Consider the following 13,426-nt stretch of genomic DNA (forward strand, 5'->3'; position numbering starts at 1 on the left):
AATTCCTATGCCAGGATTTAAGCAGGTGTAGCTTTGGTACGCTGTTGGCAGGGTTGGGCACATGGCCTGACAGATTCAGTAAGAGGCGTGCACCTCTTAGTGAACCCGGCCAGGGAAAAAGGGGTGTCTTGATAAATCCCCCCTAAGAATGTAAAAAAAATGATAGATCTGATGCAAGAAAAACTCTAAACACAACCCACTGAGTTTAATGGAGTCCAGCAGGTTTCTGGAATGGTGACTATTATTTTACTGGACAAAAACCACTGCTTGCTATGTTTTTTTATTTCCTGGCATGCGCACAGAGTCAGTGTGGTACTAACTGGTGCTAGTAGCTATAAGCAGGGACATATTTACCATTAGGCACCAGTGGTCCGGTGCCTAGGGCAGCACCTTGCAGGGGGGCAGCACCAGGGAGCAGGGGGACAGAAAAAACAATTTTTTTTTGTTTTTATTTTTTTAGTTTCCCTTCTCTTGTTCAGACTTGCCAGTTAATCTGGTGTCTTTTCCAGGGGGGTGGGGGGTATGGTGGTATTGGTCAGCTCTGGTATTGCCAATAGGTGCGTGAAGATGGGGCGTCTTCAGGTTTAGTGCCTAGGGCAGCAGCAGCTATTAATAATAATTAATACAGCCCTGGCTATAAGGAACTCCTCCTTGTTGTGTGTACTAACGAAGATCTGTGTAGTTGATATATTTTGCATTCTGAAAAGAAAGAACCATCACTACCCGTGTCTGGGTTCATATAGCAAGGTACGTTTGGACATTGGGAAATCTTGTATTTTAGCAAAGAAAGAATTCATGGCTTTAGTATGAAAGGGGCATAAAATATACGGCAGGCATAAGAAAATAAATCATGGTTGCTTCATGACATGTCAGAGGTAGAACTACCAGGAAATCAGGTGACAAACAAGGATTTACTGATAACAGAGACATGAGGTGCACTGTGACCATGGGCAGAGAGAAGTAATGTATACATGTGACCTTGGGAATAATGGTCTCTTATCTGCCCTGCTCACACATTACAAGGGTAGGGTACATTTATATAGGCCTCCTGTCCACATTATGGAGAGCACTATACAGAAAGACTGAAAGTAGAGATATTCATATCTGCCTACCATATGAGTACAAGACCTTCAAAGGCATATAAATGTCACCAGATCTAAGCAAATCAAGTAGGTCACCAGCTTGTGACTTTCACATGTAGGAAATAGAATTTTAAAAGGACATGAAAGCCATAGGCCTATTTATGGCCCCCCTGGATGCAGTGAATGCAGTCACTAGCTTAGAAAACCAATACAACGCATCATAAGTCACACTTTTAAGGGAATAAAACAATAGATGAAAAGAAAAGGTGTATAATTAAGTAAAATAGTTGGTATGTTACGACTATATGGAAAAGCGGTGACACAGAGCCTGAAATACCCTGCTGGTCACTAAAAGTATAATCCATAGCTCCAGTGCCCCAGTGCAAAGTGTGAAGCAAACATGTAGCTCATTGACTGTAATGTAAATCCTGTAATAGTGCCCCCTGTAGACCATGTGGCATTTTTAGTATCAATATCATCTTTGGCCCTAGGACCTAATGTGTCTGGTACCTCTACAACCCATATAGCCACCTGTCATCACTTTTATGTTGCCCATTAGGGTGGTCCCTAGCAACTTCACTATATCTTACCAACGTGAGACAACCACAGACAATAGAAGTACCAATTTCACTATAATAGACAACCAGGGTTGTCCGGCGTTAGACAACTTAACATATTGCTGCTGGTATTTAGAAAACATCTCTATGCTTGCATGGTATTCTCCTATGGGTCTTCCGTGTCCCCTGCCTGCACTTCCGAAACAAGCTCATGTCGGAAGTGACAGTCTGCTCAGCCAATCATTGATGGAGATGGGACAGCGCTGTGGACACTGATTGGCTTAGCAAGTTGTCACTCCTGAAATGAGTTTCTCGGTTGTCTTGGAAGTGGTGGCAACTGCGATCAGCAGGGGCTACCAAATACCCATAGGAGGACACTAGGGGAGTGCAGAGAGGTAAGCATAGTCTGTTTTTTATTTTATATATAACAGCAGTGAAATATTTAAAGTTATCTAACGCTGGACAAGCCCTTTAAAGCCTAAGCCACCATCTGGGATATTCCTAGGAATACTATGATTAACAAGCGTACAACAGAACTTGTAGTGTGCATCATGTAGTAAGTTGGAGTAGTGGTAACAGTGGAGAACATTTAGCTACTTCTACATGGAAACCACCCATTTATAATCCCATGTTTTTGCCTGGAGATGAAGACTGCTATAACTATGGCTATGGCTTTGCTCCTCTGATTCTACTTTTCTTTTCGTAACACGGTTCTAGCCAGACATTAAGTGAAACAACTAAGATTTCCGAGACTGGTTGCATGTACCTAATATTTTATTTATTGAAAGCCCTAAATCCTTCCCAATGCCCTGAGCCAGAAGACCCTGCAATGACCACCAGTAGCTAAAGCTTAGAACGACCTGTTTGTGTAGGTTTTAGGATGTGAGGAACCTAAAGGTTACACACCTTAGACCATAAGGAGTGACAAACCATAAGGCCACTGCACCCATCTTCTATATCCTTTATCACATAAAATTAGAAAAACAGACTGGACAGAATAGGACAGAGGGCCACTGACCCTCATACCAGTTATCTAGTATCCAGAGTAAGCACTAGAATGTGTTTTGCAATTTTATGTAGACATTTACATTTTCAGCATAGTCATCAAATAATGACTGTTTGCTGCTTATTGGCTTTACAGCCGAGTCAGTCCTGTTTGGATTGTCTTAACTTCCACTAGGTCACAGTGCACCACACTACTGAAGTCAGCAATCATGGAGATGGCAGAACAATGAAACATCAGGTCACATAATGAAGTGCTTGCTAATGATATTCAAGACTATACAAACATTTTGGAGAATTTTGCTCTTCATAAAAATTTGAGTTGATCTTTGCAAATTTGCAGGAAGAAAGACAGAAGGATTTGTTAGATAAAGGATACAACAGCCACATCAGGTATTGCCAATAAACAACAGAAATCAATTACTGATACACTTTTCCCGTAGTGCAGATCTACTGGCTAGAGTTGCTTAGTGAGGGAAATTAAAATCTGACAAGTTTAAAAACCCTGATCTTATTCAGTTTAAAAAAAAAATGAATTTCTAAAATAAAATATCACATCCTAATCTTAATCACATCATAATACATTCAGGATATATGTTGACATCCTATTAAAACTAGATGCAGTCATGTACTGTGGCTTACCGTCAACTGGTATGTTATGTTTATGGGGTTTCTGTTATTTCAGAAAGTATTCCCTAATCACAGAAGTCAGACCCCATCTGATCCCATGAATGGAGTACATGTGGCCGGCGTTCCATTTACTCTCTGTGGAGAGAATGAGTAAAGGACTGGCCATGCACGTGCAGTGTGCTCCATTTATTCTGTGGCACAATTTTCTGGTGTTCCCTCAGCCTTCAGACCCCCTCTGACCTGCAAGTTATCCCCTATACTATACATAGGAACTTACTTTTTCTGGAATTAGAATATACCTTTGGGGTATAAACCCACACACCGTATATGCAGCGTATTTACTGCTGTGATACGCAGCAAACTCGCAGCAAACTCGCAGCAGATTAGATCTAAATAACTGAACACAGCATCAAATCTGTACCAACAAATCTGCTGCGTATTTGTTGCATATCTGCTGCATATACGGTGTGTGGGTTTATACCCTTAGGGTACGTTCACACTTACCGGATCCGCAGCCTATTTTCTGCTGTGGATCCGCAGCAGATCCGCAGCAGATTTCATTTAAATAAGTGAACACAGCATCAAATCTGCACCATCAAATCTGCTGCAGATCTGCTGCGGATCCTGTAGGTGTGAACGCACCCTGAGGTAGCTTCAAACGTACCGTATTGCAGCTGATTTTCTGCTGCGGATCCGCAGCAGATTAGACTAAATGAATGCACACAGCCTTAAATCCGCACTGTAAAATCTGCTGCGGATCCGCAGCAGATTTGATGGTGCAGATTTGATGCTGTGTTCATTCATTTAGTCAAATCCACAGCAGAAACTGATCAAAAGACTGATGGATATACTATGTGTGAATATAGCCTTAATGGACTAAACACAGTCAACTAATAACTCTATTGAGGCCATTTCCCACACGCACATGCAGCAGACCACACCCTCGAGGGCTGCTAAATAAATATATACTTGCGGGAAATGGCTGGGACATAGTCAGTAGTTAAATATGCTCAGTCCATTACATTTGAAGTATGCCTCTATACCAGGATACTGACGTATACTCTGAATGTATTAAATTGTGATGTGTGCAGCTTTTTACTTGGCACTAGTTTCCATATGTGGACCTATTGGAGCTATATACTGTACATACATTTGAAAAATTAAACAAAATTGTGAAAGACTAAATGAATCTGTCACAGTTACCAACCTTTCACGAAGTAATCTCTGTTTGGCCCAATCAATGCATTATATGGGTATCCATAGTAGGCTAGTGTGTAGGGGTCGCAGGAGTAAACATAATTTGGCTGGGTAACTTCAGTAGCTGTGGTAACTGTGGCCGGTGCTCCTCCTTTAGCAGCTTTCTGGTAACGTGTGTACTGTTCTTTATCAACTGGTTTGGCTAAAGTCACCTCTATACAAGATCCTTCCAGTTCTGTCCCATTGAGGTTCCTCATAGCCTGGACTGCATCATCTCGGCTGGTAAAATGCACAAATGCATAATCACGAATTTTCTTGACGCGCTCAACACACCCTGGGTTGTACTGGCCAAAAATCTTTTTAATGGCTTCCTCAGATGTTTCAATCATCAGGTTCCTTACATAAAGAATTTTTACAGTCTCCATCACATCTTCATCTACATCAATCTCTGGTTCTGCCCAGTCAACAGCAATCTGATGGCCCCAAAGTTGGATTCTCCCAGGCATCAGTTTTCTTCTTGCCATAGCAGCAGCTCTGTGGCTCTCATATTCGACGAATGCAAAGCCTCGGTTTTTCATCTTATCAGCAGCACTGGCATAGACAATGACATCTAAAACCCCTTCTGTGACTTTAGAAATTTCTTCTAAGATCTCCTCCCTCTTCTTCATCTTTGGAATGCCCCCAATAAAAAGTCGACAATTGTCTACACTACAGCAAACGCCTAAAAGTCTACCGGGCCTTATTTCATAGTTGTTTAGTTCTCTCACGGCCCTCTTGGCCTCATGCTTTTGCGTATACATGACAAAGGCGTAGCCTCTGTTCTTCCCATCAAAGTCCATCATTAGACGCATTTCATAGATTCTACCTACACTTTCAAAAACTGGAACCAGTTCATCTTCATATACATCACGGGGTATCTTTCCCACAAACACTTCACAGCCACGTGGGGGATGGAATCCTTCCCAACCTGGTGGTGGCCCTCCATATTTCCTCTGTCCATTCTCTTGGACCATTGTATAACCTGTACGTTCCATAAGTGCAATGAGTGCAGCTTCATTTGGTGCTCCGGCAACTCCCTCTGTGATCTTTGATGTTGTCATATTAGTGGAATCGTTACTCATTATGGCAATAGAATCCTCTGCTGTCATTATGCCAAAGTCATGCAGTACTTGCTGAAACCTATTGGAGAAAAAACATGAGAACCATTAATATATGTGCCGGTGATATGGAGTAAACAAGATAATAGCATTTAGAATAAATCTTCTCTCTCTTTGTCTAAAACTGCTTCCCAGAGCAAATTAGTCATGAAAAAATACTTGGCGAAAGCAGAACCAAGGGAAAAATATATGAAGAAACAGCAGCTACTCTGGTAGTAAGAGACACTCCTTATCGTGCAGCGACTTGCTCAACACAAGGCAGAAAACCCTTCACCCAAAAGCTATGCAGTTAATATATAGCTCTAATACTAAGGCATGGATGATACATTATATGTTTGCTCTCCTGTTTTTTTTTTAGATCATGACATTAATATGTGTAATTATACCTCATCACAAATTGCCATAGATGCAAATATGTGGCCAAGATCAAATTTTTACTATTACAATTCATACTTACTTGCCAAAATCTTAATGCTCCCCCCCCCCCATTTATTTGTTATGATGGATGCTAATTGTTCTGTGTAAATAGGCAAAACTATTAAATGTCAAACACTAAAGAATTTTTTTTTTTTTTATAAAAGATTTTTTTTCCTTGTAAAAAGTGTCTTTGTAGACCTGATTGATCCAGTATTACATAGACCAGATGTAAAGGATTCTAAAAGTCGAAACATAATGCAACTTTAATTAGGGCCTGCACACACGTCCACTGATCTGCAATTTATCCGGATGGAAACGCCATATTTAGCAAGCAGACTTTGACATCCAATGTCTCACCCATTGCTTTATAAGCCATAAGGATCTATGAACCATGCGGTATAGTTGTGATTTGGCACGGGTTTGGCGCACAGGTAGTACATCTGGACTATACATTTGGCATACATGCTGCTGCATACACACAAAAAATTGTGTACACCGAGTCTTATTGCCAGGGAGATTTAGCATTTTAATCTATTACTAATATAGAAGGTGAAGTGGCTACATATGTACATTACTCCATAAAAGGAAAGAATGTTGAAAAAAAAAAAAAAACAATAAGGGTGAACGCACACACTCACATGCTCCCAAACCATTAGACAGAAGTGGGCTGATGGTAGAGTAACCAGGGAACAATTGACTGTCCGGTTAGTGATCATTTTGCAGGCATGCTTTTAGACATACATACAGTACATATACTAAAGTAAAGGCCCAATTAATTACACCAAGCGATTGTTGCCCGTATTCAGCTGGTAACCGCTTGGTATAATAGCTCGATGATGTCTTTCAACATGTTCAAAGTTTTTAAACAATAACAATGCTCTGCTGGCCATCGCTCTGTGTAATAGGAGTGGCGGCAGCTGCCCCTTCCGCAGCTTCCCACGCCCCCCCCCCGCTCTGACCTGCTCACATGTAATAGCGCTGGCAGAGAGCGGGGAACAAGGAGCAAGCGATTGCTGATCTGACAGGTAGGCGCTTGCTTGCTCCTCACCATCTCCCCATGTAATAGGGGCTTAAGAGGAATCTCCCTCCTGACTCTCCACGAATAACGTCAGTCGAGAGAAGAGCCAAGTGTGTCGGATTTTATCTGCCTGACCCCATTGTTCTGGGAGGGATAGGTGGCTGCCAGAGCAGTCTAGCTGTGGTTTAAGGCCCTACTACACGGGTCGATCTGAAGGAGCAAACGAGTGCCAACCTGTCAGGTCAGCGCTTGCTTGCTCCTTGTTCCCCGCCCGCTGACGACGCTATTACATGCACAAACAGTGAATGGGTCTGCAAGGGGACTGGGGAGAGCTGCGGGAGAGGCTGCCCGGATGATCTTTAGATCGTCCAGGGAGCCCATAGCTATCAGACCATTACTATCGTTCTAGTTTTTTTCAATATGTTGAAAGACAAGGATCAGACGACATTGTGCACGTGGGCTGATCGTTGACTTTTAACAGGAGCTTTTACACCAATCGCTTATTCCTCTCTCCCCATAGAGGACACATCTAAGGGGAGGCCAAGAGAAATAACTATCAGCCAACACTTATTGAAAATATATCGGCCGTTACAATTATTCCACCTGATGACCAATAGTTTTCATTGAAATTGCTCATTTTTATCAAATTTAGAGTAATGTGCCTGGCCTCCTGACGCCACTATAATGATGTCCTATATACTTAATAGATACTGTATGTTCTACATTTGATACATTTTGTAATGATGACTCAAGAGTGTAACTGAGGTAAATAGGGTTGTCACAACAGTAGGGAAAGAATGCGTTTACTCCGTCCTATGTATGTCATATGGCTGTAATAACCCGTCTTTGCCAGCTGTCATCTATACCACTTACCAGCGTTACCAGCAGTCACTCCTTTGTTAGGTTAAATGCAAGGTACAGACAGACTTGAGCATCTGACCAGCAACATTCTCATCGTAAACTGCATGGCTTCCCTATACTCATGTGAACATGACAAATCAGTTTGTAGGAAAACTAGGTCATGGACCTATAATAATAGTAATAATAAAAATAATGCTGCCAAGGCATTCAGAATGATGACCATAGACGTGAGCTGGAAATGATTATAGTGATAATCCAGACAGAGCCACAACACTGAAGAAAACACATGGGATTACAAGGATTAGATAATTGTTCTTCATTCTGAGAAAATACATTGTAATCCTGAACTCTCTGGAATATATACTGGCATATAAGAATCCATGGGTAATGGGGTAATATTGGCCTTATAATGGCCATAAGAACCAGAAATTGTACATTCTGACATCTTATAATTCTGCTTGGAGTTTCTGTTTCTACTGCTATGCTTCTTCCTCCCAGGAATTTGCTCTTCTTGGGGATTCTCTAATCTCCTTGATCTAGATTCCTCCATAAATGCATGTAGATGATGTGGATCACAAGCAGCCGGCTGATATACTGGTTCTACGAGCTTGAGGGCACAATTACACTTAAATTTGTTTATTCGAGTGACGTTGTCATGGTGAATGCCACATCACCTAAGTGCCAGGGAAAAAACTCAATGGAGCTACTAAAGTTTGGACTCTCAATTGCAGCAAATATATGGTCAGGAGACATTATACCAATAACCTAGGACTAACCAATGACACCCTGCCCCAATATAACTGCTTTGTCAGAAGCTATTACGTGTGCCCAGTGTTTGGCTTCAATTACTTAGCAGTATCCATGGAGGGAAGACATTTTTCTGGACTTCCTGTTGCAAGGAATAAGTCGAGAGATTTAAAAAAAAAAAAATCAACTGGTGTCAGAAAGTTATACAGATTTGTAAACTACTTTTATTTAAAAATAAAGTCTTCCAGTGCTTATCAGCTGCTGCATGCCTTGTAGTAAATGGTTAATTATCTCCAGTCTGACACAGTGCTCTCTGCCGCCACTTCTGTCCGTTTCAGGATTCGATGGGGATTTGCTACGGCTCTGGACAGTTCCTGACACAGACAGAGGAGGCAGCAGAGAGCACTGTGTCAGACTGGAAAGAATATACCACTTCCTGCAGGGTATACAATAGCTAAAAAGTACAGATAGAATGAAGAGTTAAACAAGTCATTTACAAGGCTGTATAACTTTCCACCACCAGTTGATTTAAAAACGTTTTTCTTCTCCGGAGTACCCCTTTATTATAATAATCAGCAATATTGATGCACATTAAAATACCGTCCAGTCTACAGGAAGCATAGTATACAGCTAAACTTTCTGCTCTAAAGTGGGCAGTCCTATCAATAATTGATAGCTTTTTTGCACACATACGTTAGGACCGCCCACTTGACTACTTAGCCTAAATATGCAAAGGTTTGCATGAATAAATAGCAAATTATCCTAGAATTTATTCACAAAACTACAAATCGATCTGCTCAGCTCCTGTTCTGTAACACGATGCCTGCAGATTGCTCTGCGTTTTTTAAGTGACAGGTTCCCTTTAAGTTTAGCATTCCTTTTTATTTTATATATTTCATACTCTGTATGAAATATGGCCAATATCGGCTGTTGTGAACAGTTTGGTAAATGACAACAGGAACTGATAAGTACAACTGAGCTTCCTCCTTCCTATGATAAAAGGAATACCCTACAGTATGCTGAACATGTACACATGATAAGGGCTTTTTGCTATCAATATTTCCTGTAAATCTCGAAACCTCAATATAAAAAACAGCAACGCAAAGCAAATCTAATGGGTTCTCTTTTAGACTGGGTAACTAAAGAAGCCACACATGGCCTAAAGTTTCTGCCTGACTCATGGATTGGGCTATGTAGCAGAGAAGGGGGATTTGGGGGATGCTTCTTATCATTCCAAAGAGATATAGAACATGATGTGATTCTCTGGGCAATGTACATATACTTTCATTTTCATACGGTTTAATAAGAAAACTCTACTATTGTTAGTTTTATAGGGAGAACTAAGATACAGTCCAGCGATTAGCAGAATTCTGATTGATATATATATATATATATATATATATATATATATATATATATATATATACTGCTAAACCATACCAAAACTGGGAAAAAGAGTGGTGCTGCAGTCATGTTTTTCTAAGCCTGCATAACCAACAAAATACCCCATAAATTGAACACAGATCAGCTGGACAAAGGGGAATAAGATTTTTTCCCTAGGGAGTACGAAAAGGCCAGGCATTCAAATTAAAGGGGTGCTCCTGCAAAAATATTTTTCATTCAAATTAACTGGTTTCAGAATTTTATATAGATTTGTAATTTACTTCTATTTAAAAATCTCCAGTACTTATCAGCTGCTGTATGTCCTGAAGGAAGTGGTGTATTCTTTCCAGTCTAAAACAAAGCTCTCTGCTGCCACCTCTGTTCATGCCAGGAACTTTCCAGAGCAGTAGAGTTTTTTTTTAATGGGGATTTGCTTTGCTTTGGACAGTCTCAGTCACAGCCAGAGATGTCAGCAGAGAGCACTTTGTCAGAATGGAAAGAAAACATTATTTCCTGCATGACATATAGCAGCTAATAAAAATGGGAAGACTTGAGATTTTTAAATATAAGTAAATTACAAATCTATATAACTTTCTGAAACTCATTTAAAAGAAAAAGATTGTTCCTGAAGTACCCCTTTAAAAATGCAGATCCTTCTTTCCCCTATCATCACCTGTAAGAGGCCCCATACTCAGTAAATAGTGTTTTCTTGTTTTCTGACCTCCCTCTTATGTGTATACTCAAAGTAGGGCTTTTTTTTTAGTGCTGGCTATTATCTAAGTAGGGAATTGTGTTCCTTACATGCATATATACAATACATACAGTATGTTTTTTTGTTTTTTTTTACTATTGCTCTCCAAAGAGGTCACGGTGGACTATAATTGTACCTTGGTTTGTTTTCAACTGGAATTAACTTTGTTGCCAAAAACAGTTGAGTTGCCTATGTACACAGCAGTCTGCATTGTCCATAAGAGTAATGCATTTATGGCTTTTACTCCTGTGTTCTTGCCCATAAAGTGACCTCATTTATTTTAGAACCAGAGGCCCACAATCACGTTCACTATTAAGAGGGAAATTTCTCAACCTCTTCACCCTCAGGCAAAACGTACCAGGTCAGACTGGATTTTCCTAATTTACCCTGATTGAAATCTTGCATTACAGTGCCTTCTCATAGTAATGCACATTTTCTAATTAGGAGGGACCAACTTTAGATTTTTCTATTAGTAAAACCATTGTATTACAACAGCAAATTACACATGAACACAGTGAGCGCCCTTAATCTGGTATCCAGTTATCCAGAAAGTCTAGTGGTCTGGCACTTGTTTCCAGTAAAGAACTGTGATTTAATAATATATACTGAAATATTGGAGATCTACTATTAACATATATCTGTATGGTTTGGCAAACTTCCATCTGCCAAAATTTTATCCACACCTCAACTACCAAGTGCAGTCCAAACTACCAATATTTTTCCAATGAACAAATGTGATATTTAATAATGACCGATCATCTGTGAATTTTATAACTATAATCTTCTTAGTCAATTGCCCGATAATAGTGCAGACAGTGTTTTCTCATTCACTCACTGTGTACGTACAATGACTCAGCACAGCAGCTGGTGCCAAATATGAGCAGCATGGAAAGTGCATGAATAATATGCCGGATGGCTCATAGGTAATAAATATAGTGGGTATTTTTATAGTGCTTTTGCACCAGTATCCACCAACATTGTAATACAGACACTTAAAGCCGCCATATAGGGCCTATGCACGTGGGTGTAGGTTAAGGTAGTGATTCCCCAGCATGCATTAAAAAAAAAACAACTTTAGAAAATATGGCATCAGCCAAGTATTTAACTTAAAGGACAACTCCAGTGATTTTTTTTTTCTTTCAAATCAACTGGTGCCAGAAAGTGAAAGAGATTTGTAATGTACTTCTATTACAAAATCTCAAGTCTTCCAGTACTTATCAACTGCTATTTGTCATAGGCATAGACAAAGATATACAGGACATACAGCAGCTGATAAGTGCTAAAAGACTGGAGATTTTTAATAGATGTAAATTACAAATCTTTGGCACTTTCTGGCAACTACTGATTTGAAGGAAAAAAAATTTGCTGGAGTTGCCCTTTAACATTTTATGCTGTGAAATATATTAAGTTTTGGTGCTGTTTTCTTGGCCTGGCCTTATCCCTCGCTGTAAATGCTCTCGGATCTGACCTTTTCTGCCTATGTGTTGCTTTGCAGAAAGCTCGGCTGCTTTTGAAGTTACTTATTAATCCCAGGTCCCAATGACTGACTTGTACAAATCCAGCGTTTTCCCGGCTGCTGATTTCAGGGTAAGGGGTAGAGGCAGGGCCAATCTTGATATCTGTATTTCTGTCAGATCGGCAGAATAAGGCTGCAAAGTGCAGCAATTTGAAAGTGACCTCTGATCTGAAATGTTTGTATAACCCTTTTATAGGAATTGTGAAATAAAGGTTTACAGTGATTGTTAAGGATTACATGAACCATCACCAACTTCTGCGCAGGGTTAATGTCATAAAAATATTCTAATGTTTAACTAGGGTTTAGGGCGAAGCAAGGAGATCTTTGCACCTCGCATGATTTGGGTGAATTTATAACATGCAATCATATGTACAATAATAGCTAAGGTGACGGCAATAGGATTTGTTGGACACTTCAGCAAAAATAGCTTGAGGTTAAATCGCTTTACTTCCTCCTGTACAATTCTACAAACTGATTTTAGATTGGTGTTATACAGCTGCACCTTAACATCTGTATTATGTCTACAAGACCCCGGCCCAGGCCCTTCTACTAAGTTTAGCTCACCATAGGGTGTTATACCAATCTAACATTGGTTCAGTAGAAGTGTGAGAGGTTCAGGTGTTATGTCTATAAGCGGAAATGGATTCAAATGATACCCTAACATGTATAGACAGCCATCCTGGTAGTAAGACAAGCTTCTCTCTAAGCTTAGGCTAAAGACCCCCTTATTAGACATGGATTGGCCAAACACACTCATTTGGACAACCAGCCATGTAATATGTAGGATCAGGCATGTTGGTGTTTAACTACTCTACCCCTTTGTTCTTAAAGAGATAGACTAATGCCAGAGAAGTCTAGCAGTAGCTTATCCTCCTCTCGCCAAGCTGAGTATCAGGAGAAATAGCTAATGGCCGAATGAGAATGTGTCCACCAGCTATCGTAAGTTTATGACCACCTGTACTTGGCATCTAATAATCCCATACAATGGAAACTACCACAGTTGTAATAAATCATATGGACAGGGGTTGTCTACTTAGACCTTTCACTTTGTTACACACACAATGCACCAAAATATTACCCCTTCCTGTGGCCATTGTGAACCTGCATA

General features: G+C 40.2%; 1 protein-coding gene across 9 annotated transcripts in view; it reads right to left on the minus strand.

The window, feature by feature from the left end:
- The window catches only part of RBM47 (RNA binding motif protein 47), an 82,125-nt gene that overhangs the window by 7,510 nt on the left and 61,189 nt on the right, over positions 1–13,426 (minus strand). For all 9 annotated transcript variants that reach the window (XM_069977554.1, XM_069977556.1, XM_069977553.1 and 6 more), the window contains one exon: positions 4,479–5,647. In XM_069977554.1, coding sequence (XP_069833655.1) covers positions 4,479–5,616 — 1,138 coding nt within the window. In that variant the 5' untranslated portion in view covers positions 5,617–5,647. The remainder of the gene's footprint in view (positions 1–4,478; positions 5,648–13,426) is intronic.

The sequence above is a fragment of the Dendropsophus ebraccatus genome, chromosome 7, assembly GCF_027789765.1.
Source record: "Dendropsophus ebraccatus isolate aDenEbr1 chromosome 7, aDenEbr1.pat, whole genome shotgun sequence".
In the NCBI taxonomy this organism is placed as follows: domain Eukaryota; kingdom Metazoa; phylum Chordata; class Amphibia; order Anura; family Hylidae; genus Dendropsophus; species Dendropsophus ebraccatus.